This window comes from Molothrus aeneus, chromosome 1 (assembly GCF_037042795.1).
Source record: "Molothrus aeneus isolate 106 chromosome 1, BPBGC_Maene_1.0, whole genome shotgun sequence".
Lineage (NCBI taxonomy): Eukaryota > Metazoa > Chordata > Aves > Passeriformes > Icteridae > Molothrus > Molothrus aeneus.
Window position 1 is genome coordinate 24,195,838 of NC_089646.1, and position 25,579 is coordinate 24,221,416.

General features: G+C 35.4%; 1 protein-coding gene across 1 annotated transcript in view; it reads left to right on the forward strand.

The window, feature by feature from the left end:
- Nucleotides 1–25,579, forward strand: part of VPS50 (VPS50 subunit of EARP/GARPII complex) — an 80,554-nt gene that overhangs the window by 39,216 nt on the left and 15,759 nt on the right. The window contains exons 17-22 of the mRNA XM_066553399.1: nt 2,916–3,006; nt 4,545–4,721; nt 9,109–9,227; nt 10,680–10,786; nt 18,101–18,222; nt 21,449–21,529. Coding sequence (XP_066409496.1) covers nt 2,916–3,006; nt 4,545–4,721; nt 9,109–9,227; nt 10,680–10,786; nt 18,101–18,222; nt 21,449–21,529 — 697 coding nt within the window. The remainder of the gene's footprint in view (nt 1–2,915; nt 3,007–4,544; nt 4,722–9,108; nt 9,228–10,679; nt 10,787–18,100; nt 18,223–21,448; nt 21,530–25,579) is intronic.

Here is a 25,579-nt window from a genome sequence, read left to right on the forward strand (position 1 = left end):
TTTTCTATGCTATTGCTTAAGAAGACTCATCATGACTATGACATCATGAGAAGACTCATGACTATGAAGTGTTTTTTCAATATGCAATTCTGTCTTGAATCAAGTAAGATATTTAGAACTGAGTCTATCCTTTTGAGTTGTGTCTTCACGGCTTGTTCATTGGCAGGATGTAATTATATTTCAGTCAGCTCTATTGTCTTATCACATGAGGCCAGTCATGTATTGTCATGGACAGGCATTCTCTGGACTCAGATATGATATATGGCTATAACAGCATCAAGACTTGTCTATTTGTTTGTTTTACTTGTCTTGATTTTAGAAATGTTTTGATTTGTGTGATTGACACCTTTTTAATTCTAGTTGTCTAGCATTATGTTCTTTCTGTGTGTAAAAGCTAGGAAGATATGAGAAGAAATACAGCCTTCCATGTTCTAGGAAATGCTTACTTTCCTAGTCTTGGTCTGTTGTCCTCTTGTTTGGGAGCTGTCATACAACTAATATATCCAGAGCCATTTGAAAAGTCTGAGGCTTTCTGCCTAAAATCCATGAAGTATGAAAATTAGGGCAAGGAGGACATGAAACAGTGTCTAAATTCAGAAGATGAGAATGTGGTTTGGAATTTCTTCCAGCTTTGGTAGTTTGTAGCTAGGAATTCTTTCTTGTCATTCGATGAAGACCTCAGTTCCAGTTGTCTGAAAAACTTGAGCCTTAATCAGATCCACATTATGTCTTGTCAGGAGATGCCACCTATTTTTATTTCTTGAAATTTTTCTGAATCCTAGACAGAATTTCATGAACTGATTTTGGTCTACCTAACCATCTTTTAACACTGACTTATCACATAGTGCCTTGTTGGGTTAAGTAAATATAATTTTGACTGTTACAGTCCTGTGTATGTTTAACAGTTTAAGTAATCATAGGCTAATTTTCTGAATTATCTTTGAGTAAAATAAAGGTTAAGGAACACTGCTGGAATATGTATAGAAATAGTAATTTTTTGTAATAACTTGTGTTTTTTAAGATAATGTAATTCTTGTGAAAATAAATATTTACTGACATGAATTAAATTATATGAAACCTTTTAATACTTTCTACGTGTTTCATGCTGCAAGGGTATTGTGAAGATTAATTGGCTGATGTTTTCATTCTCAGAAGGAAAACCATAAAAAACCTGTCTCACAGCTGTATCCCCTAGGTTGTTTTATATAAAGCTTTAAGCATCTTACCTTTTCAGATCAAGCTAATGTGGCTTTCACTTCTCTTGGGTATTTAATTGGAGGGGGAAAAAAAAAGTAGGATACTTTTAAGGATTCATTAGTACATGAAAGCTACACAGAGCTGAAATGCTTAGAGTCCAGGAGTAATCAGTTCTTTGTGTAGTTTGACATACGTGGCCTCCTGGGCAGTGTGGTGTTATGGAGAACTGCCAACATAGAGAAAATATTGAAAGTAATTGGCTGTGTGATTCAAAAAACATAGAAGAGAACATAGTACTAGAGCATACAGGAAGCCTTTTTTTTGAGTGCAAGCTGATTGTTCTGATAAATCAGAATGGGCTTTTGGCAAAGAGCATCAATAAGAGGATTTTTGAAATGCAATTTACTTTGTACTGATACACTTGTAAAAAGGTGTGTCTGATCACTTCAGCTTTTCAGAGAATGAATGCAGCAGGTCTTCACGCGTTCCCCTTTCTAAATGTATATGCTGGTAAAAATTAAGAACGTTTGTTTAAGTAATCTGTCAGAGCCTTGGTTTCAGATTCTAAATGCTACAAAACCTGTTGTGTGGCTTTGGAATGTTTGCTTTTCTATGACTCTCCCCTCAGTCTCCCTCACAAAGACTTTTAATCTCTAATGCTGGTTTTCACAGCATCTCTGTCTGTTGTTTCTGTTGACTTTACTGTGAGAAGATCTGCAAGCTATGGGTGCTCAATGCCCTGAAAATAGCACTTAAAGTCTATTTGTGTTTAACTTGGGAATTTAAATAAACACAGCAAACTGTAGTCACAATTCAACACATTGCTTATCTCATTGTGGCAAGCAAATCTTAATTTTAGTGGTGCTTGTAGTTCATTATTGAAGTTGTGGTATTCCTAGAATATTTTATTGCCTAATTAGAAACCCTGTGCATAATCTGCCAACTGTTACTTGTTAAACAAAACAATATGCCCTATATTAAGAGGAAAAGATAGAGCAGTGTGATTCCAAAAAACATTCATTGCTGTCTTTTCCTATATGTTTCATTTATGTGGCAAATTTTTTTTCTTTATCAAAGATGTTTCTGCTTATGACAGAGTGGAAGTTTTTCTAGTGATGAAAAACAACAGAAGGAATGCAGAGATGTAATGGCTTGATTGCTTTTCCTTATTACTGTATTACTGATACCAAAGTAAAATTAAGCTATGAAGAAAATTAGAGACTAATAGCCATTTAAGTTTTTTCTTTGAAAGGTTGGTATGTCTGTAGAATATTATTTCTTTCCAATTCCCTTTGCTCTCTGTTGGCTTCAGCCTGTTTGAAAGAAATACCTGTCTTATGTGGCTCTCAGAAGCTGTTGTGCTGCTAGTGGAGTGTTTGTGTATATTATATTGCTTTCTACGGTTTACAGAGGAAAAAGATCCAGTATTTCTGCATAATTGTAGGCGTCCCTCTATAATTTATTATGGTTTTGACTAAAATAATTAGTTTATAAATTTTGGAGACAATCTCAAAGAATATCTTTCTGCAGAGGTGTCATAAAAAATACACTGCTTTGGTAGTCACAGCTTTTGAGTCGGTTGGAAGAATTGCTTAAATACTTGTTTTAAAGTGTAACTTTTTGTACAGTTTTAGAATTACTTCACTGCAGAAGTGAAGTAATTGCCAATTTTGTGATTTACTCTTTCTGCCAATTAAAAGTATTCATTTGTGTTTCAGAACCCGTCTTGAGGAACTTAGAATGTTTTTGGAGAATGAGACCTGGGAACTTTGTCCTGTTAAATCAAGCTTTAGTATTTTGCAGCTTCATGTACGTTCTATGCATAAAATATACAAATATATTAATATTTAATAACTAAGAGTCACGGTGTTCTAAGAAGTAGTAAGATCCATGAACTACTGTACAAATGTTTTTAATTGCTTCTAAAAGCTCCTTAGTTTTACTTCATGATATTAGAAACTTAAGAGTCAAATGGTTTTGAAACAGTAGTGTTTCTGTTTCAGGCAGGCAGAGGTTTTTATGGAAGATGCTAGAGTTTTAAGCATAATGTTAGCCTCAATGTAATGTTAGTTTCAATGTACTGTTAATATGTCTGTTTTTAATTTCTGAATTATGTGTCTGACAGTAAGATGCTAAAACATGAGTGCCTGAAGGTAGTTGCATGAGCACTCACTAGCTTGTACCAACTTGGCATCTGTTTCTGGAAACATAGGTCATACAGCCTCATTTGGACAGGAAAAAAAATATTCTTCTGTGGTGAAGTCCAACTGAAAGCAAGTAATCACTGTACTTACCTTCTAATCATCTGAAGTGATTTTTTTTTTATTTTTAGTATGTGGTGGATGAAATTAACTTGTTTTGCCAAATAAAACATGGTGCCTGTGATTAAAGCTATAACTGAAGTTCAGAAATATTTTAGCACAGCAATGTTAAGCAAGATCATTTTGCAACCTCTGTGGAGTTAACTGTAGAAGTAAGCAATAGGCTACGGGGTCACTAAAAGTATTGAGGGGAAGGGAGGGAGGACCCTCAGCAGCATCCAGGAGCAAAAGAAATAATATTTTTAATAGAGAAATGGGATTATAAATCTGTACATACTGCTTAAGGGACTGGAGTAGCAGAAACTGGGAGAAAGTTACTGATTTGGTTAAGCAAACAGAAATCTTACATTGTAGTCCTTTTAGCTGCATGTGTTTTAATCTTTGAACCTTTAGTTAAATGAAAATGTACATTTTACCATTATGAATATCAATAGCTAGAGTTTAATTGATAAAAATGGTATGTCATCTGAGATAAGTTGTGTTTTGTTAGGGAAAAAAAGTAAAAAAAACATGCCTTTTGGATTCTGCTTGGTCCATATACTTGCAAAAGTTTGTGTACTCATCTAGTGATCAGAAATGCAGTGGGTTTGAGAAGTAAAAAATCTTGACAACTTTTAAAAAATCAAATATCAACAAGAAAATTTCGGCTTTATTAAATTACTAGGTAAATTGTGTAAAGAAAACTGCATTTTTGGATAAAATTTAAGTATTTTTTTATCTCCTTATATCTGTGAAATAAAAACCACAATTAGTTTTCACCTAGTTTTAGACAGTAAATGCTTTCAGAATGCAGATGTAGTATTGCATGTTGTGGCCGAAAACTTCTAAAAGTACAAAGACAAGCAGCCTAAGGTTGTCACTTTCAAGGTTAACTTGAGCCAGCGTGAAAAGCATGCTTAAATAAGCAGCAAATTTGGCTAAAAGTTAATTGTCTACAAGTTTGTTGTTATCCTTTGTTTTTATGGAACTGGAGTCATAATAATATTGGAAATGCCCGATGAAAACGTGATTTATTTCTGTTGGTAGGAATTTAAGTTCATGGAGCAGTCGCGTTCCCCGTCGGTGTCGCCGAGTAAGCAGCCAGCCTCTGCAGCTTCATCAGCGGTGACGCTGTTCGAGCAGTACTGCGCCGGGGGAAACCCCTTCGAAATTCAGGCCGACAGCAAGGATGATGAGACAGAAGATGTGTTAGCTTCCAATGGGGTATGGAATCTTTCAGGAAAAAACAAAAAAAAAAAAAAAAAAGGCAAATAGTGCTTTCAGTAAATGATGATTTATTTTGTGAGGCAATGATGGTAAAGTGCCTTAGTACAAGAATCTGTTGCCTGCAGTACTGTGCTGCTTTGCTTTTAAAAATGCCAGAAAGCCAGGCATTCTGTTTAAAGTTCACTTTGCTTTGCACTGAATCAGTACTTCTTTTCCATTGAAGTCAAACATTCCTGAAGGTTAGCAAGGCATGTTCCACCTAAATTAGTATTTTTCCAGGGGTTTAAGTTAGCTTTCTTTGTGGAGGTAATTTTATCATTTTAGGACTTGCTTTCCGGCTTCATAGGAAGGAATCGTTGTGGGTTGCTCTTTTTGTTGTATTTGTTTGCTCAAATGTGATTTGCCATGGATTTCCTGATGTTTGTTACATCATTTTTAGTTGTAATTAAAATGTTCAGGACACTCTCTTTATTGTGAGTTCTTCTATAAAACTGAACAATAACTGTGTGGGTTTTTTTTAGAAGTCTGTCAAAATGTATCAGTGATCAAATGTGTTTCAATGTAAAACTTTGTACCATTTTCTTAAATGCTACATTATAATGTTTTTGCTTAAGCCTTTGAAGAGTAATGTTTTCTTGGGCTTAACTTGTGCTACTGAGGCTGGATAACATCTTAAAACAAAAAAGAATAATTGCTGCTTAGTGATTTCAAACTCCTCTGATACCTTCTGGGTTGCTGCTACTGAATGAAAGTCTGCATTGTTCCCATATTTTTTGTTTAGGGACTTGTAAGCAGCATACTTACACTTGTAGAAAGTGTTTGTAGAATTATCTTCATTTCTTGGCTATGGATAGGCTGAGGTGTTTTTATTTCTCATTGCACATTTGTATGAGATGTGAAAACTCTGAATACAAATTAGGTCAGACCTTCTTCAGTCTTTCCATTTCTAACATTTTAACCTTCAGAATCTGTTTCTCCTTGCTCAAAGAAAAATTTAGAAGACATTGTCTTACTCTGTGCTAAGCTTTTGCAAGCATTAAATCGTTTGATGAAAAACTAGGTAGCAGATGCTGATGAACATATTGTAGACACTGTTTTGTTGGCTTTTGCCAGTGTGAAGTGTCACACTGCTGCCTTCTGTCAGTAAGACAGAATCACTGAATTGTTATTGTTCGAAGGAACCTCTGTCACAGAGACTGCAGGCTCATGAGAGAAGTAGTGGTCCTGCAGGTCTTACTGGCACTCTGAAACCTGCATGAGCTACAAAACACAAGTGTAAAACAGACAGAAATTTGTCTCTCTGAATGGAGGCACAGAGCAAGTTAATTAACTTGTGTACAGGATATCTCCCAGGGCTGGTACTGGAAGAGAAGGTATTTTATGACTGAGGTGACTGTACTTTACAGATGACTGTCCTACTTTCCCTTTTGACATTTTTAGTCTCCTCTCTGCATTTCTGTCCCAGAGGCAGGGTAAGTGAGGTACTTGTTAATAGATCCTTTGGGATGGATTAGAGTGAAACAACACTGAATGATTGGTGTTTATACATACATATGTACGTATGTACATATGCCAGGTTTATTTTAGAACAACTTGGTTTCAGTGGAAATGAGGTATGTAGCCATTTTATCTAGCATGTTGTTATCTACAGTAATAGAGCAATATAAAAGTATCAAGATATAACTTAATGAAATATACAAAGAAAAAAGAAGGAAAAGGTAAGAGTAGATAGTGGAAAGATAATACAACTCCTGGATCTAACTGGGACTTGGTTTTTACAATTTCAGTGTCTGCTGGTCAAACTGATGGCCACAATCTTGATCTGTTGGGGCTGAGGGAAACCACCAAACATGAAAGTTCACTGGGTTAATAGATATTCATGTTCAGGGGAGAGCAGCCAGGTACCTCCACTGGAGGGGTGTTTTTGGCTGCTGCAACACGGTGGATTGTGTGCAGTCCTCTGGTGGAAGGCTGCAGAAATGAGTCTGGGGGCATTTTGGGGGTCTTTGGTGGTTTGTGGCCCCTTCTAAATAACTTGATTGCTGTTTGACCTGGCTTAGTTGAGCCAATTATGCTTTATCAGAAGGGGTGAATACCTTAAGGCTTATGTGAATACCTCCTCATGGGAAGGAGACATTGTCATGATAAAAAGCATTATTCTGCCTTGCAGGATCTGTTTATTACTGACCTTTTTCCGTATTTGGGTCAGAAAATGGCTTGTTGCTAAACAAAGGCTGGTTTTTCATGGTCATCCTTTGGTGGTGGGTGTGCACCTCTTCTGTCTTATGGAGATCAGAGGTTTTGCCAGCACACAGTTGGCTGTGCAAACCTGGCCTCAGCAGAGCACCTGCTGCTCTTGCAAATTGCCAATTTCTTAAGCCATTAACCTTTAATGTTTCACAGCTGTCTGTTCCAAAGTGCTGACACAGAAAGAACTCCTGTTTAAGAGGTAGAAGGTACACCTATTTTGTTATTCTTTACACAGAAAGATAAAAAACCTGCTTAAATAACGCAGGATAAAATTTTTACTAAGGTTTTGTGTTTCAGTGACTGACCAATTAAGGTGGAGGGACATTTTAGCACTGAAAATTGGAATTATTTCTGATGGAGGTTACAAAATTTTGTTTCCAGAGAATATAGGCATGTTGCCAAATGTAGAAAGAAGTAGCACGATAAGGACATAAACATTTAATATACAGTTTATCTGTAGGGTGGGAAGACTTCTCAGGATTTCTTTTGAGAATTTTAAAGTCTTTTTAAGTGCTTAGATGTTGCAGAATGGGGCCCCTGGACCCAATTAGCTCAGCTTTGTATCTTGAGTTTTGGTGAGATGTTTTATGTCCCTTTTCTGTAGCTTCTTCAAATGTCTGTTGTGCCACAGTTAACTTCCAGTATTGTAACACTCTTCAACTTTGATGAATCTTACAGCTTCTTGTGGGTTGGTTTGAGTGGATTGCCTTAACACTTTACCTCATTATTGCTACAAGATACCTGAATTATTTTAGCACTTCAAAACTTTACTGCAGACTGTGTATATTCAAAATAGATTTATAAGGTCTCTTCAGATTGAGGTCACTATTTAATAGTTGTTATTTAATGCATACTTTAAAATACAAATGCATTTATCTCATAAATAGCTGTTCCAGATCATTAATTGCATTAGATTGAGAGGACTTAATAAAAGTGTTTTTCCATGTTAAAAAAAAAAAATCTCTAAATCCCTCCTATTCTATGATATTAAGACAGTTCATTAATGTCAACTGATAGATTCTTACATCAATGTGAACTGTAGTTAAAAATTTGTGGTCAATTTATCATTTTACTGTCACTGGATTTTAATTGAATCATCACGTCATTTATTATATGCTAATGCATAATAAGTGGTGCTAATTCTTTGTGCTAATGTCCCAGTCAAGTTAGATAAACTGTGGTTCTTTTTGTCCTTAGTCAAGGCTGTCCTCAGCTCATTTTTGAAATAAACTAGCTGCTTTCTTTACAGCTTTCCTTTGTTTAAAATGTTCATGATGCAGATATTTTGTCTGGGAATTCTATTGGTCTGAACATTTCTTTTGTGTGTCTCATACTACATTCTCTTTTTTCCACCTGAGCTGGTTTTGTGTTGAATTTGTTTCTACTGTGGGGTTCTTGCTTTTGTACATAGTGCTTTCACAGTGCTAGCCTTGAAAACTCTAAGCAACCTTGGGGCCAAGGCATGTGTGACTGAAAAAAATACAGGTCCTAGTGTGTTTTGCCTGCTATTTCTTAAGGATCCCGGAACCAGAGTGCGTTGCCTGTGTCACTCTGTGGATAAAGTGACTTTAAAGCAGTGTATGTGTTAAGGAAAAGTGTCTCCCTTCAAGTGCAGGTGCATTCTGCATAACTGCAAGTTATTTTTTTGGTATTGGGTTGTTTTCTTAATTAAATGTATACAGTATAAAGAAGTATTTTTTGTGAAGCAATAGTTTAGTTCTTCTTGCAATAATAATTAACTATTATGCAGTGCCAGGTGTTTTTCCTTTTTTTTTTTACTGCCACTGTGTGGATGAATTTTGAGGATTTATTACTGTTTTTTTTCAGATTATAACAAAATAATAAAAGCTCAAATATGTGGGTACTTTATACATCAGCTAGAAAGCAACACAAATTATTGGTAGCTGAAATGCAGGTATTTACCTAATCAACATAATATAATTTGCCTCTTGCATTTTTAAAGAACATTGACAGCAGTCTTTCAACCAGCAAAGTTATTTGGATCCCAGTCAAGGTAAAAGCCAAAAAGCGACCAAAGTGCAATATTAAATGAGTGATAATATTATAAGAAAAATAATGGTAGTAATCTTGGTAGTCAATTTATTTTTTACTTTTTTTTTTTTTTTGTTACCAGTATGAATCAGATGAACAAGAAAAAAGTGCATATCAAGAGTATGACAGTGACAGTGATGTACCTGAAGAGTTGAAAAGAGATTATGTGGATGAGCAGACAGGAGATGCCCCAATAAAAAGGTAAGTTGGCTGTGTGGGTCCTTGGTCTAATTCACATGCTTTTCATCTCAGTATTCTAATTAGTTCAGTTTCTGTAATCTACAACAGTGGAATAATAATCAAATATTACGCTGCCTGCACAGTTAGAAGGCTCAGCACTTAGATCTCTAGAGTGGGGAGGAACATTAAATCACTCATCATTATTGCAGAGAAAACCTGAAGAAAGGAACATTTTGAAAGCAGATGAAGGATCTCTGAAGCAGGTAGTGGAAAACTGGTTAATAAGGACTAGATGTTAACTGAAGGTCCTTCTATAGCAGCTTTTGTGCATATATGTAATTTCTGTTGTGTCAAAAATGGTTGTTTGCAGACAAATGCTTTGAGTTTTGGGCTTCTGCACAACAATAAACTTCTACAGGTTAAGAAAAAAAATAAGAGTATTCCATAGCTTGAAGGCAGTACTTTTCAATTTTAAGTTATCTTTTTCTTTAATACACCATAGATATATAAAAATGAATATGCATATTCTATTTTGATGTATATAAAAAGTATTTAATTTATATATATTCATATAAAAAAAGCCAACTTAGTATCCTCTAAAAGGATTTGAAAACAAGTTTCTGTCTAGGACACTGTACAACTTAGATGTACATTGGGACTCTGTGAAGCAAGCTAACATTTTTTATGTAGGGTTTGCAGGACAACTAGAATGCCATCACTTGGATCAAAGCAGAGTAGCAGAGTAGTTACAAGTTAACTCTTTAGGATAAAATTGTTAGTATGATTCTTTCTCTAAGGTATACCATGTAAACTGCCTCCGTTCAAAGAAGTGATGGAGATATAGTTAAAAATCATTTAATTGGAACAAGCAAGAGTTGCTGTCCATAGGTTTGTGCTGTGAAATTGAAATTTTTGGAAGAATATAATTTTGAGGTATGGCAACTGGCAGAGGGTTTCTCTTAAAGAAAATTAAAATGTGTCTTGTTGGATAATTATCGAGTCCAACTTCCTGCCTGTTTCAGGACTAAAATTTATGAAAAAGTTAATCACTTTTTAGTCTCACCTTCCACAAAATTGCTTGTATTTCTAGGTAGTAACTTTCAGCTGTAGCCGACAAGTCTGCCTCTGTTTTGTTGTGACTTGTGCTGTTTTTATTCTCTCTGTGAATTATGAATTTCATTCAGAGTGAGAGACTAAAATGACTGGGCAAGACAGAGGTCTGCAGCACTCCAGCATTAGAATAAAAGACAAAAATTCCTTCTGTAGCACAATTCTGTGTAAATTAGATCAGGCTTCTTTCTTAAATGTTAGAATCCTAACCCTGCTGTGCTTTGGCATAAATAAAATTCTGCACTGGAAGACATACTGTCATGTGAAAGAAGGGGGGAGGAATAATACATTTTCCACTAAATTTCATTTATATGTCTTTGAATGTTTTCATATTTGCTGTATTTTGTTTTGTATTTTTTAAAGTGTTTCTCGAGAAACTCTGAGGAGCAGAAAGAGATCAGATTATAACCTCAATAAAGTGAATGCACCTATTCTAACCAACACTACACTGAATGTAATAAGGCTTGTTGGTATGTAGAATAATTGTTGTTTTTTTATGAATTCTTTTTTATTTTTGTACAAACTTATGGATTATAGCAAATATGTTAAACGATATTTAAGGCCCTGAAAAATATACTTAGTTGGGCTCTATTTCTGCTCTTTGAAAATGTTAATAAAATAGAAATAAAGCACCAAACAAATTCCTTAATTAAATAGACAAATTTGCTTATATCTTGTGCATTATTTTTACCTGGAAAATTAGTCTGCATGCATATGTTGGTTTTAACCTATAGTGCTAGTTTATTTATCTGAAATATTGAATGTGTTATAAGAGTAGATATAGGAAGCAAGATTTATTTTAAACTAAAATAGTTGCAAAAGTAAGAACTTTATGACTAGGGTTTTTTTTCCATTTCATTATTCAAATTCTCGCACTCAGAATAACTGTTTTTACTACATAGTAATCAACTAGAAGAAAAGAGCTCACCATATATCCTAGTAATCCCTAGGAAGTTTAGGGAATCTTTATCCCTGCTGGGTCATCAAGATGTGACTGGACAGGCTGCTGAGCAGCCTTGTGTCTTTAGGCCTGCTCTGAGCAGGAGGTTGCACTGGGCCACTTCTTGAGGGCTTTTCTTGCCAACTTTTTCTATGAAAACACTTGCCTCCAATTCTAGATGTGATGGGATTGATTTTTTGTGATCATGCCTTCTGTGTGATGATCTAGATAATTGTACAATAGCTGTTTTCTGCTACTGACTTGTGTTTTATTTATAGAGAAGGGAAAGTAACTGCCTAAATATATCTGAGTAGGCAGGAAAGAGAGGAATTCTGTATGTGTTTCATTAATGAGGTTTGCCTTTAAAGGCATTTGAAAATGATTGTTGCACTTCAGAGTAAGCCCTTTTAAAAAAGGTTACTCCAACACCTGGTTATAACACCTTTTGCTCCCTTTGAGGGCAGCATGAAAGTCAGGAATTAATTTTCTAAATCTTCTTTGCAGGTTTGCTAAAAACCTTTTTTTTTCCTTGAGAATTTACCATATAGACCTGAAATGAGAGTTTATTCTGTTGAGACTTTTCTGTGATTGATCTGTGACTTCAGTTGGAGATTTGTTTGCTCTTTCTGCTATAAGGTTTTGCTCTAAGAAAATTGAGAATTGAGTATAGAAACCACTCATGGCACTTTGATGCAAACTTCAGCCTCTGTCCCTGCTATAAAACACTGTACCAGTAGGTGAAGCAGTAATTCTGGTTTTCCAATTTTATATAAAGAAAACTATTTGTAGATTATATTGATAACCCCAAAATTAAACATTATTTTAAACGCTCATATATATGCTTTTTTCTCCTTCTGGAATTATTATTAATTTTCAAATTTTCTGCTGTTTGAAATGTTTAATATTGTTTTGGTAATGTGATAGTATTTGTAATATTTTGTATTATAGTGATGTTATTTAAAACATGGACTTGGAAAGCACCTCCTGCATGAGGAAGATGTCATTTAGTACCACCTATAAATATGCTTGTTTGAGCTTCAGCTTAAAAATACTTCTATTCCCACCACTCATTCTAATAGGAATTCTATTTCAGAAGCCTTGTCAGCCTAAAGAATATAAAAAAATTATCCTCCTATTTTCTGCTGACTTGATCTTATGACAAAAGATATTTTGAGGTTTAACAGATAATTTTGTTTTTCAATGCATACTGTTCTGCTGTTTTTACAGGAAGCAATCCTATTTCTTCTCAGTCTTTGATTTGCTAAACAATGTGCCAAGATTTCTAGTGTCCCCTGTATTTATCCACCAGAAACTTCAAATTTTCTGCTCTTGTAATCTTACCAAAATCTTGCAATATGTTGGATGAGATCTTTCTGCATTGTCCAATTCTTATATCATTGCATCGTGGTCCTAAGTTCCTTCCATTTTGCACCTCTTTTGATTTCTTACAGCTTCCTTGTACTGGCAATGTGTAATGACCTTGTACAGCCAGCAGATCCTTCACTTTGCCAGTTTTTTCCAAGAGATAAGCTGCTAGTTTATAGTAGAAAGATGCATGTTTTTTAATTAATTGTCCCCTAAATGCATGGATTTACAATTTGTGCTACTGAATTTCACCCAATTCTTATTATAACAGTCATCAAGTACTCCTGTACATTATGTCAGTCCTTTTCTGTTTTGATAGTGCCTCTTTATTTTTTTCTATTATCACTCTTATTTTTGTGCCAGAGTAATTCATGAAAATGTTAACAAGATGGCCGATTGCTGGGAACTCCACCAGTAGCTTTTTTAGTTACTTCCCTTTCCAACACACTTTAGCTTCATTTATGTACTGTGCAATGTTGTTATATTAATACTTTTACCAAATCCCAGATAGATGAAATGTACTGTGTCCTTTGTGTGGAAAATCATGTACTTTAGTCTAGTACAGTTCACTTATGTTAGATCCATGATTTATCTTAATTTTGCCTCCATATTTCTCTTTCTGTCATTTCCATAATTTCTTCAAAACCATCTGAAATTCTACATCCTTAAAGTTAAAACAGTGGATCAGTAGTTATTTGGATTACTTTTTTCCCTCTTTTATGTTTTCCTTTGCTGTTTTTCAGTCATAGTGATGAAGATGCAGATTTAAGTTGCCCAATCAAGTAACAGAAATAATTGTCTTACTTTTTAGGAAAGTAGTAGTGCCCATTGCGTCATACTGAATGAGTATGACAGTGTTTGTTGTAACCATTTTGAAGTATTTCTATGTGCCGTATGCTTTGTATGGAGGGTAAATGAATAATTAAAAAAGTAGTTTAATATTTATAAACTATATAAATGAATTGCTAATGTATGATTGAAGTGGGAGCAGCTACAATTTTGTTTGAATTTCAAATTAACAGTTCATTTTCCAGATTTCTCTCACATTAATTAAGGTAATTAGTTCTCTTTTTAGTATGAAGTAGCCATTAGACTAATTTATAAGGTTAATTTTTCCTATCAAGCCATTGCATGTTGACTTAAAATGTAAAGGAAGAATAAATCTGTGTTAAATTTGTATGGAATAATTCAGCTAAGCACTATATATCAACAAGAATAATTAATGATTATGTCATTGTATATATTGATTCAGTGATCTCTTAATTAGTATCATTCTGACCTAAGAAGTAGTTTATTGGGTATTTCTTATATTGATGGGTTTTAATGCTTTTTTGGCCTTATTTTTGCTTGTGTTGAGAATGGGTTTTGAGGACAAATTCTGAGATTTTGCTTGCTTTAAACCCCATTATCTTGCAAGAAAATCATAATAGTGATGACCAAGCTCACAGCAGAAGTTGTTAGCTGAAGTGAGTGATTGGTAACATAACATAGAACCTCTTGTGACTTCAAAAACCTTAAATCACACAGTCTTTCAACAGACTTTCAAAGTCTTTCACACAATCTTTCAACAGACTTCTTCCTTCAAAGCAGTGTTTTTGCTCTTGTGTCTTCCTTCCACCATTCCTTTTTCCCAGTCACCTGGGACAGGGATTCCCAAGGTCTTGCCAATGAAATCTGATGCACAGAAGGCATTTGGTATATCAGCCTTTCCTATGTCCCCTCACCAGGGTTCCTTCTCCATTTAGTAGCAGGCCTTTTGTTGTTGATGTATTTGAAGAAGTCCTTCTCGTTGTCCTTGACATTCTTGACCATATTTAATTCCAGGTGGGCCTTAGCTTTTTTTTGTCTTTGTCTGCTCACTCCAGCAACATCTCTATATTAATTCCAAGTGGCCTGTCCCTGCTTCTACCTCCTGTATTTGTCCTGCTTTAGTGACTTTTGACAGATGTTCCTTGTTCATCCATGCTGGTCTTTTGCCCCCTTTGCCCAATTTCTTGCTCATCAGGATGCACTGTTCTTGAGCCTGGAGGAAGTGGTGCTTGAATATTGACCATCTCTCTTGGACCCTTTTTTCCTGCAGAGCTCCCCATGGGATTCTTCCAGGAACATCCCCAAAGATGCTGAAGTTAGCTCTTGAGAAGCCCAGGGTTGCAATTTGGCTTGCTGCCTTGCTTCCTTCATGCAGGATACTGAACTCCACAGTCTCATGGTCACTGTAGCCAACCAAGGCTGTCCCCAGCTTTCACACCTCTAACAAGTCCTTCCTTGTTCATTTGTATAAGGTTGAGCAACACACCATTCCTCATTGGTATCTACCACCATCTCTGTCAGGAAGTTGTTGTCAATGCTTTACTGTTTGTGCTTTGCTGTTTTGTTCTTCTAGCAGATGTTAGGATGACTGAAGTTCCCTATGAGAACCAGGGCCTGTGACCATGAAGCTGCTTCTACTTGTCTGTTAAAAGACTTCATCCACTTCCTTCTCCTCATCAGGTGGCCTGTAGCAAACACCCCTGACAGCGTCACACTTACCAGTCTGCCCTGTTATCCTAACACTTGAGCTCTGGACTGACTCGTCATCCACCCCGAGACAGAGCTCCAGGTGTTGCCTCACATCCAGCACCACTCCAGCACTGTGCTTTCCAGGTCTGTCTTTCCTAAGCAGCATGTAGCCCTTCATGACAATATTCCAGTCACACAAGCTATCCCAACATACCTCCATAGCTGCAATGAGATCAAAGCTCTGTGACTGCATACACATCTCTAATTCCTCCTGTTTGTTCCTACTCTGTGCATTGGTGTACAGGCACTTCATAGAGGTGTTTCAGTGTGTCAATATCCCAGTGGGAGTGCAAGGGGATGTCCCATAGTCCTGTTTTATGTCTTTGGCTGCTTGTACCTGCTGGAGGTATCCCACTTAAACCTTATTTTTCTGCATGCATGGTCACTGTAACTTTCCCCTTACTCCATCTTTCCTAGTTTAAAGCTCACTTTACCAGGTTGGCCTGGTAAAGATTTGTTGGCAAGAATTTGTGTGCGCTAATTTGTGAGGTGCATCCGTTTTGTATAGATTAGTCTGATAAAGAATGCTCTCTACTTGCTATCCTTAAGGACAGAAGGAGTTCTGCAAACAATACTTCAAAAGAAACCTGGCAAATGTTAGCAGTTTAAGCTATCTAGAGCATCTAGAAATTCAAGCTACTTTCAGTTGCTGAAACTTAAGGTGCTTTTTTCAAGTATTTCTGGAAATTTCTATTTTGATATGGCTTTGGACTGTGTTTGTGCTGTTTGGAAGTATTCTTATATATCCCTTTTTAACCCAAAACAGTAACTTCAGCCCAAGTATAGGTAACAATGTGTATATATTAAAAACTGGTGTCCTGTGAGAGAGAGCAACGAGGAGGAAATGTTCTTGGAACACTTGTGTCAAGATGCTGAGTGATGTAGTAATAGAGAAATGTTCTTGGCACTTGAAGATTTTTATAGGTACAGTACTACAGGGCAGTGTGTAGTGCATAGCCCTTTGGAAAAGCATAAGACACTACCCAAGAGATTACCTTCAGTATTGATGCCAGCTGCACAGATACTTGGAAGTCTTAACTGTCCAGATTGTGACTCATCACTCATATTGGATTGCAGGCAAATAGAAAAATATGTTTATCACAGAGTAAGTGGAAAAAGTCAGCCTGTCCAATACAGAATATTCAGATAGTATGGATGAAGGTGACGCTTGCTTTAATTAGGGTACCAGTACCATCCTTTCACAAGCATCCAAAAATTTCCACATTGGACTGTGCATTGGATATTCCCTTTTAGAAGACAAATAGAATTTTTAAGTCCACTTTTCAGTTTGTTCATAGTACTATGGGTCAAAACATTAATAATTAAGTAGTATAGAGGTAACAAAAGGGCTAAAGTGACAAATATCAATTATTACAACCTCTGTCAAATCTCTAAAAATAACAAAACATATGCTTGCATGTCTCAGCAAACAGGGTGTAGTCATTCAATAAGGAGTCTAAATTAGATAGAAACCTGGAAGGTAGCAATGTCAGGCTATTGCTTGGTTCTTACTCTAGTGCTCTACCATTTTATCAGGTATGTAGCTGTATCATGCCTGTTTCAAGTTAGTTATCTTTGCTGACCTACACAATTACTTGCTTGAAAAATTAAAATAACTCCCCCTTTATTAAAAGCTAGCTTTTGTTTCTTTGCTCCCCAGTTTCTCTGATTCAACCAATATTTTCTCTATCTATTAGTAGATTACTTCTCTCGGCAGAGTATTAACTTGAAGATGAGTGTTGTTGACTACAGGAAAAAGAAATTGTTTTAGCACCTTCCTGTAATTTCTCTAACCTGTCACATCTAAACATATCTGGAATATGACAATTTGTGAAATGACCTGCTGTATCCTATGTGCTGGGGTGGACTGTATTTGTGTTTTGGTTAAAAAATTGCTGTCTGTCTCCTACGTAATAACCAAACAGTTTGTTGGTAACAAAATAACATTTGTTATATGTTATGTTTTTAGAACAGTAAAAGGACCAGCAGGATGTCATTTTTGAGGTATCTAGCAGGAAATGCGGGGGTCTCTGTAATATCAGGACTTTCATTAAATGTGCTTCTTTTTTGACCCAATGAAGAGCCATGTCCTATGCTGGAAACAAAAATAAGTGAAAACTATAGGCCCTGTGAACTAGGCTTGTAAGGAGAAATACCTTTTGGACTTCAAATCCTATGATCAGTTTGATTCAGATAACATATAGATGAAGATCCTGAGGCTGAGGTTTTTTATTATTTTAAATAAAAATTATTTTCTGAAGTCCAATATGTTACAACAGAGAATAGTAAGGAAGAGAAGGAATTATTATTCTCCCTGGATGCTCCAGGGTACTCATAGTCTCTCTCCCTGGAAACATTTCAAACTTAAAACTACTTGAGAGTCTTACCACAGGATAGAAAGGAAGGAGAGCAGAAAATGCTGTATCACTGATGTGAAGCTCATAACTCCTACAGTTGTTGGGTAAAATCCAATCTTGGACATATCATTTTTATACTGTGTTTTTCTATTGCTTGAAAAATATCCATATGTGCATATATAAACACACTAAAGCATAAAATCTTCAGTGGCTCTATATAGCATTTGCCAGACACTGCTTTAGCAGATAATTATTTTTTACCTAAATGAAGCTGAAACTTGTAGAGGATCCAGACAGTTGTGTGTTGAATTTGGTACCAGAAGGCTGAGAACGGTTGATTACATTTTAAAATGGATTAACATCTATATTTTGAGAAGTATTGGTGTCTTAAGCCATCATTTTAGCTTTGTTTTTAAACCTTTCCAGCCTGTAAACTATTATTAATTTGTTGTTAATAAACGATGAAGGCTACATAATATGCTTGGTAAAGTTGGCTTTGAGTTTGTCTGAACTTTGTAGCACTTGTGCTGAGGAAACTGATCTTCTGTATTTGATTTTTTAAGGGAAATATATGCAGATGATGAATATTCTGAAGCCTATTGCATTTGATGTGATCCACTTCATGTCCCAGCTCTTTGATTACTATCTGTATGCAGTCTATACATTTTTTGGCCGAAATGACATGGTAGGTAGAAGCATTTTTCATTTTCAAGTATCACTGTACACAGAGAATGAAAATACAGAGATCTCTTTGCCAAAAATGCTGTCTAATATGTAATTCCCAGAAAAATCAGTGGCAATAAAATGGATTTGAATGTAGGAGTAAGAAAAGGCTGATAAGATCAGCAATAAGGGAAGGAAGTACTGGGAACATTATTGTCAGTGAGACATTAATCATATTATGTTTTGAATAGATAGATTCTCTATTCTTTTTCCCAGCACTATTGAACAGGAGGAAAGACAATGTGAAATACCTAGAAGTAGTAGTAGAAAGGGGATAGCAAAGGAGATTGCAGAAGGGTGGTTTCAGCCTAGACAATATAAGGTGATTGAATTTTTCTGTATGTATTTCTCTAGTTTACATGAGAATAGCGAATGTAGAAAAAGGGGGCCATGAAAACTTAAGTTTAAGAAATTTGAAAGACACTTTTTCATATCTAGTATTTTTCTGGCAAACTACTTGCATTAATGAAAACAATGTTTTTTTGAGTGATCTTGTAGTTGAAAAAAATGCTTGTCGGCAATGTCTTTACGTAACATAGATCAGCTGTCAATAGAATTGTCTTAATAGCTGCATGTGAAAACAACTTTCTCCTATCTTGGCCCCTAAATTACTCCACAAGTAACAGTGTCGAGGGGTTCCAAATCCATCATCATTTACTGGCAAATTGTAATGAATTTTCAGACTCAACATATGGTTCTAAAAGGTTTTGAACTGTTTGGCAGGACAAATGTATTTGCAAGTTGTGTTTACAAGATGGGTGGAGGGTGTTTTCCTTTTGTTGGCTTTTCTGTTTGTTTGTTTGTTTGGGGTTTGGTTTGGGGCTTCTTGGTTTGTTTTTTAAGATAATTGATTTCCATTGGCTTAGTTGCTCTGCTATTCACATTGTGTTGCATTTATTGTTATTTTTTTGCACCTTCTGTTTTGTGTTTCTAAAGCCCATACCAGCTTCCTCACTCTGTGCTTCTAACAGAGAACAGCACAGTGCTAGGCAGGTAAATGTTCTAGCAGATGGGTGGTAAAATTGTGATGTTTTTGTACTGTGCCTAGTATTTGTTTTGACAGATTGTTTTCCATGGGAAACACAATGCTTGCAAGGGTTTGTGATTGTAATAAACCCTCTTGTAATGCTGCTTAAATGTCCTCACTCCCCATAGTGTTTCTAAAACCTTTAGAAATTAGAGATGGGTGATGGTATGTGATTTAGACCACTCAGATAGTTCCTGTTTTATTTTTATTCAGGAAATAATGTCAAATGGGATTCTTAGAGTATGCTGGTATAACTTGCTTAAATGTTTAAAATTATATGTGAAAATTATGGTTATTTATGGTTAGTACACACATAAGGAGAGTGATTGGTTATACAGAGTTCATTGCCAGCTTAGTGAAAACCAGGGATTTAAAACATATGTGTTGAGTTCTATGTCTGTTCATGATACTGTCATTACTTTTTCCAGACCTTGTTCAAATCATTGTCCTATGTAATCAGTATTAGCTTTCTTCACTTCCAAAAATTAAACACTGTTGTAACCAGAATTGCTTTCAAAACATTTTTATTTGTGGGCTGCAAATTAAGCCGGCCTTATCTCAAATTATGGAACAAGAAAAAATTAAAAGGATTGCCTGTATTTAACATTGACTCACTAAAATTTAAGACATTCATGAACATGCCACAAAATAGTTTTCCTTAGCAGAAACAAATTGAGGTGATTTTTCTATTTTTCTTTTTTTTTTTTAACAGGGCATTGCACTAATTTGTAAACTTACTTTTTAAAGTAACTGTAGGAGATTATAAGAGGTAATTACTATAAGAGGTTAATGACAGGAGGTAAAATTGGTGATGACCAGAATTATTCTGCAAATTGTTTAATGCTCTGCTTACTAGCCTTACTAGGTCATCAATTTATGGAATTAAAAAATCTCTAGTTTGGCAAATAGAAATAGCAAGAACTTGTATGAATTTAGTCAGCTGTACTGATGAGTGAAATGTTCATGGTGAAGCCATGAGGTTCTGTTCTTGTGGATGTGTCTCCTAGATCAGGTTATAGATTTCATCAGAGTGTACTTTCAGTGGGAATTCAACTCAGATGTCAATTGTCATTTAATATATAGGAGGATTGGGGCAGATGGACATTTTAAATTAGAAACTTTGGATGCAGTAAATGGTGACCTAAATTATACCTGTCCTTATTCACACAGGGGAGGAGGTCACGTAAGCTCACGTAAATACTTCCTTCCCTGAAGTCTAATAATGCAGCATACAACAGTGCCCTAAATAATGTTCAGCAAATTGCCTTTTGGTGTGAATCACATACCAGAACTGTATTCAAATCCTTCCAGGTTGTTGACTTCAGTTTGTGTTTGTTGCACATCCCGTTTCCACTTTCTTTGTTGTGTTAGTTTGTTGGGGGGTTTTATTAACAGTAGAAGATAAGAAGTTACAATAATTATGCATGTCAAATCAGACCCTCAGCTGGTATAATCCGTTGCACTTAGCAGGAAATTAGTGTAGCTATATATATGTGTGTGTATACATATAAAAATAAAATGAATACATACATATAGCATAGGTGTATATATATTTAACTATATATCCTAGCTGAGCATCAGCCCCATGCACTCCTGAGCCGTGAGCATGAAGATGGCACATTTCTGAGGCAGATCTTTGTAGGCATTAAGTAATAATGACTGTTTATAAAGATCAGTGGTTATAATTTTTACTTATGCAAGATATATATTTGATGATTACAAGGGATTGTATAGCTAGAAAGAAGAGTGAAAACCATTTGACTTGGATGTGGTGTGAATGCAAGGCTCAGAGATGGTGTTGTGGGGAGCCATTCCGGGCTCAATGAGAAATGTGGGGAGCCATTGCAGGCCCAAGTAAGAAAATCTACAGCCCTGAAGTTAAATACAAAAAGATGTATTTAAGATACCAGATGTTTTATTGGTATGAATGATACTTTGTCAACTTCATGGAAGATACTTAGGTCATTCTTCATACCAGTGCAGTGTTGAGTGCTGTGACCTCTGTTGATTTTCTTTTCATTTTGTGTGGTTGTGATTTTGTGCTAAAATTTTAATGTGAGCAAGTAGATAGTCTTTGCAAGCTCAAGTTTTGCTGTATAACTTTAAAGTTTAAACCAAAGAGATTTCCTTTCCCAACTTAAGTAGAATGTATTTCTTCCAGTTTGAATCAACAGGACTGGGCCTCAGCAGCAGCAGATTACGCACCACACTGAACAGAATCCAGGAGAGTCTGATTGATCTGGTAAGTACCTGGATGTTGTTAATGCTCAGTGGAATAGGGATGTGTGTATGATGTTCAGGAATTATATTTCATCATGGCTTTTTGATTTTTTTCCTCTTTTCACATTCAGTGTGAATGTATCTAATAAGCCTTTGTTCAATGACGAAGGCTTGGTTTCGTGATGTAGAGGTCATTATTGTATTAAATCACTTGCTTCCAATGTACAGCAAAACTAATTAAATAGATTTTGCTAGATGTAACAGTGAAATATGATATTTAAATCTTCTATTATGATTCATGTAATAAGTAGAGACAATTCAGTATTATCTTTACTAAGAGACATTTTATAAAAAGAAATAGATGACTCATTTTTCTTCATTAAAAGAATAGCAAAACAGTAAGCTCTTCTGAAGATTGTTCACCTTTCAGGATAACAGAGGTTGTATACTAAGACCTTTCTTAATTTTGGGGAATTTTCCCTGATGTATTTTTTGGATTATATCCCATTGGTCATTTTGTGATTTATTTTCAAAATGTGAAAAGTAAATATGGTGCTCCTGTCACACTGGCAGTAGATTACTGTCCTGCACAGGAGGATGGTAGACTGTAGGTAGGTTTTGTAGATTCAGGTGAACAGCAAAGTTTATAAAGAAATATTGCTAAAAACTACACCAGAAATGGAAATTTGAAGTTTTCATATTCCACCTAAATATAAAACCCTTGAAACATTTTGAAGAAATTTCCTCAGGGTATCATAAATGGCTTGTATAGTAGTTAATACCATGGATGCTACCGGAAGGTTTTATTTTCTGAGGCTTCTATCTTAGAAAGAAGAAAAAGATGTTCTACTCTGACTTGCACAAGGATTTGACACTCCAAGAAATGTACTTTATGCTCTTTTAATTCCTTGAAGCATTATATCAAATCCTAAACTCTTCTCTCAGAGAAGCATCTTAAAAGGCTTTGAGGTCATTTCTTGTACAGTCAGTAGAGGGAGCGTAAGATAACTAATAACCCTAGGCCTCTGTAAAGGAGAAAAAGGCTTCTTTATATTCTTCTCAAAGGCAGTGTATGCAGAAAGAAAAATTAATTACAGGAAGTACTTGCAAATGAATCGGTTAAAGATTATGGAAAAATGGCAAGTTATGAAATTAATTTTTTAAATTTCTCTGTAGTGATGGTTCCTGACAGTGCTTTACAGACTTCATTTTTTTTAGCAGTTAAAATAATTGAAAAAAATTTCTAGGAGTGAAATGGAAAAATAGCAGCAGTTTGTTTTCTTCCTCAGTCATTAATAGTAGTGTAATAGATAATGTTATTGCCAGTTGAAATTAATAGCTATGTTCAATGTAAGATTTGAAAGAAGAAAGAAATCTTAGCTAACTGCTGTTAGCTTAAAGACATTCCATGACGTTTATTAATATCTTATGAACTTAAACCAGTCTTATACTATAAATGGTAATTTTAAACTTTTTAATTTATGAGGAAGTTAAAGTATTCTGGGTATTTTTGTTTATTGTTTGTTTATTTTTAAGAGTTTGTGAAAATCAAGGTTCATTTTCATTGTGTCATAAAAAGGGTATTTCTTGAGACTGCATGGATGAACTGCTCAAGGGATTCTCCTATCTTATTTTAAATTTTTGTAAATTGCTTTCTGAAAGTATTCATGTTTGTGTTGTGGCATTCAGTCTCATGGCCTGTTGGGAATTTGAGGTTGTTGCCTTGTCTTCTACCCATGGTAATGTTATCAAGGGCTTAATTTCTGTCACATTTCAGTTCCTGATGACAGCATCGATATTTTATTTCCATAAAGATAGTCAGAATCTGACAATTCTGAATCTGTGACCAAAACTTGGCCAGACTTGCATAGAGATGAGAATAATTTCACAGATCTGTCAGTGTCTGTGAAGGTTGAGCTACGTGGTCTATATCAAGATGCTTCAGTAAGTTAGACTGGATAATTTCTAGCTTTCCTCTTGGACTTTCTCAATTACTTTTTTTGAGATATGAGTGAATGAAGGCCTCTTTACTCAAATTTATTGTCAGGATTTAGGGGAATAATTGGAGGATTGAGTGGCCACCCCCTCCAGCTTTGTGTGGAATTCTGGTAGTTTCTGTTTAGGATTGAATTAATGCTATCTAGTTTATACCAGATACCTTTTTTTTTTTAAATAATACTCCTTTTATTGTTGTTCAGCTGAATTTTAAATTTCCTTTGTGAAGGAAAAAGTGATGTGGAATGGGAGTTCCACTTCTGGCAAGTTAAAGCACTAAGTGTTCTTTCTTGCATTTTTGTAACGTGTTCAGTATGAAGAGTATGGAGGTCAATTGGAGGCATTCCCTGTAACTCCTTATGGAGCTGCTCTATTTTCCCATTATTACAGTGCAAGAAGTTTCTGTCCTTTAATATATACTGTGCTTGCAGTATACTAACCATACTTGGAAAAGAAGTACTTTCCTGGTTTTTATTTGGACCACTGAGCGACTAGGTCAGATTTCTGACTTGTGGCCAGTGTGCAAGGTTGCAGCAATTTGAAACACTTCCTCTACTCTTCCCTCCATCCCTTCTCATGCATCACGTGCCTCTTGCTTCTGCTGGGGGTCCTTGTCCCCTCTGAGCAGGATTCAGCTGTAGCTGAATCACTTCTCCACTGCTTTGTGCAGTCTAATACTTCATAGCAAAACCAACTGTACTTTTTAAACTGCAGCAAGTAAGTCCTCCTGCAGTTTAGATTAATGTTTTACATAGCGAACAGGAAATATCTGAAATGTGAACATGTATTTAGTCCTGCTAACTTCTTTGCAAGGCAGTAATGTGACCTCAGCTGTGATACATATTATTCAGTGTCAGTATGTTTTCCTACACTGATAAATGATAAACCACATGATAGTAAACAAAAACCCCCAAACAATAAACAATGATCAAACTGCTTCAGTTGGTAGTAAATGAGCTCATGCTGGTCATAATTGGGATACAAAAACATTTTTAATTTGAACTTTTCTTAAAATTTGGATGTTCTGTATGATGTAATCAAAATGACAGTAATAAAAGTCTTCATTATGACAATGATAAAAGGACTTAAAGGACTCTTTACAATTGAGCAAGCATGTTCTTAAAACTAGTGCTTTAGATATGCTTCCAATCTCAAACTGTTACAAATTTAATAATAATGGAATCCAATTATGGCTTTTTTAAAAATACTGTACTGCTAATACAGATACTGGTTTAAGTATGATATGAACTTTTTTTTGTTAATAAATAGACTTAAAAAAAATAAAAAGGGTCTACCAATTAGCAAACCTTTATTTTCTTTCTTATAGTAAGTTATGTGGAAGTGTGCTGACAGCTTACAGTGATTGAGTAAGCTGTTTTCTGTATGTAACCTCCTTGTCTTAGCCTTAAAGCAATACCTTTAGGCTAAATCAAAAGTATAAGAAACAAAAGCACTGTGAGTATTTCTTTTAAGTAGTTTAGGGTTCAGTTTCATTTGAGAGTTAAGAGAACAGTATGACTTTCAAAGATTTATTTGGCCACACTTTATTGAACTTCATATGTGTATCTGAACTTCATAGTCAGGTCTTTGCACATCTAGCACAGAATAGCTTTCATACAGATTTCTTCTCTGCAGCAGCTTCAGAGTTAGTAATTTAATAATTACTTCTGGATCCTCCAGAAGTAGCACTCTACACATTCATATATATTCTACAAATATCTATACTCTACAGATTCGTGTACACTCTACAAACACTCTATTCATTCACATAAGCAGATTGTATTAAAAGGAAAACACAGGGTGCAGGTGTCCACCAAGTCACAGCTGAGCACTTGGGAACCAGCAGCAGCTCTTCTTGAGAAAATTTCTTTGTACGAGAAAGTGGCACAGTAAAAATGTGTATGAGCAGACCAGACCAGCTTATGTGGTTTTTTTGCAAGGTAGTGGTTCAGGTTCTTATGATGCCTGTGCATGTGGTTTTATGTGGAGTCTCATTTGACATTCATTTTTTTAGGACATAGTTCATGACTGATTTTCTCAGTTATCTGTCAGCACACAGTGATTCCTCACAGAGGGA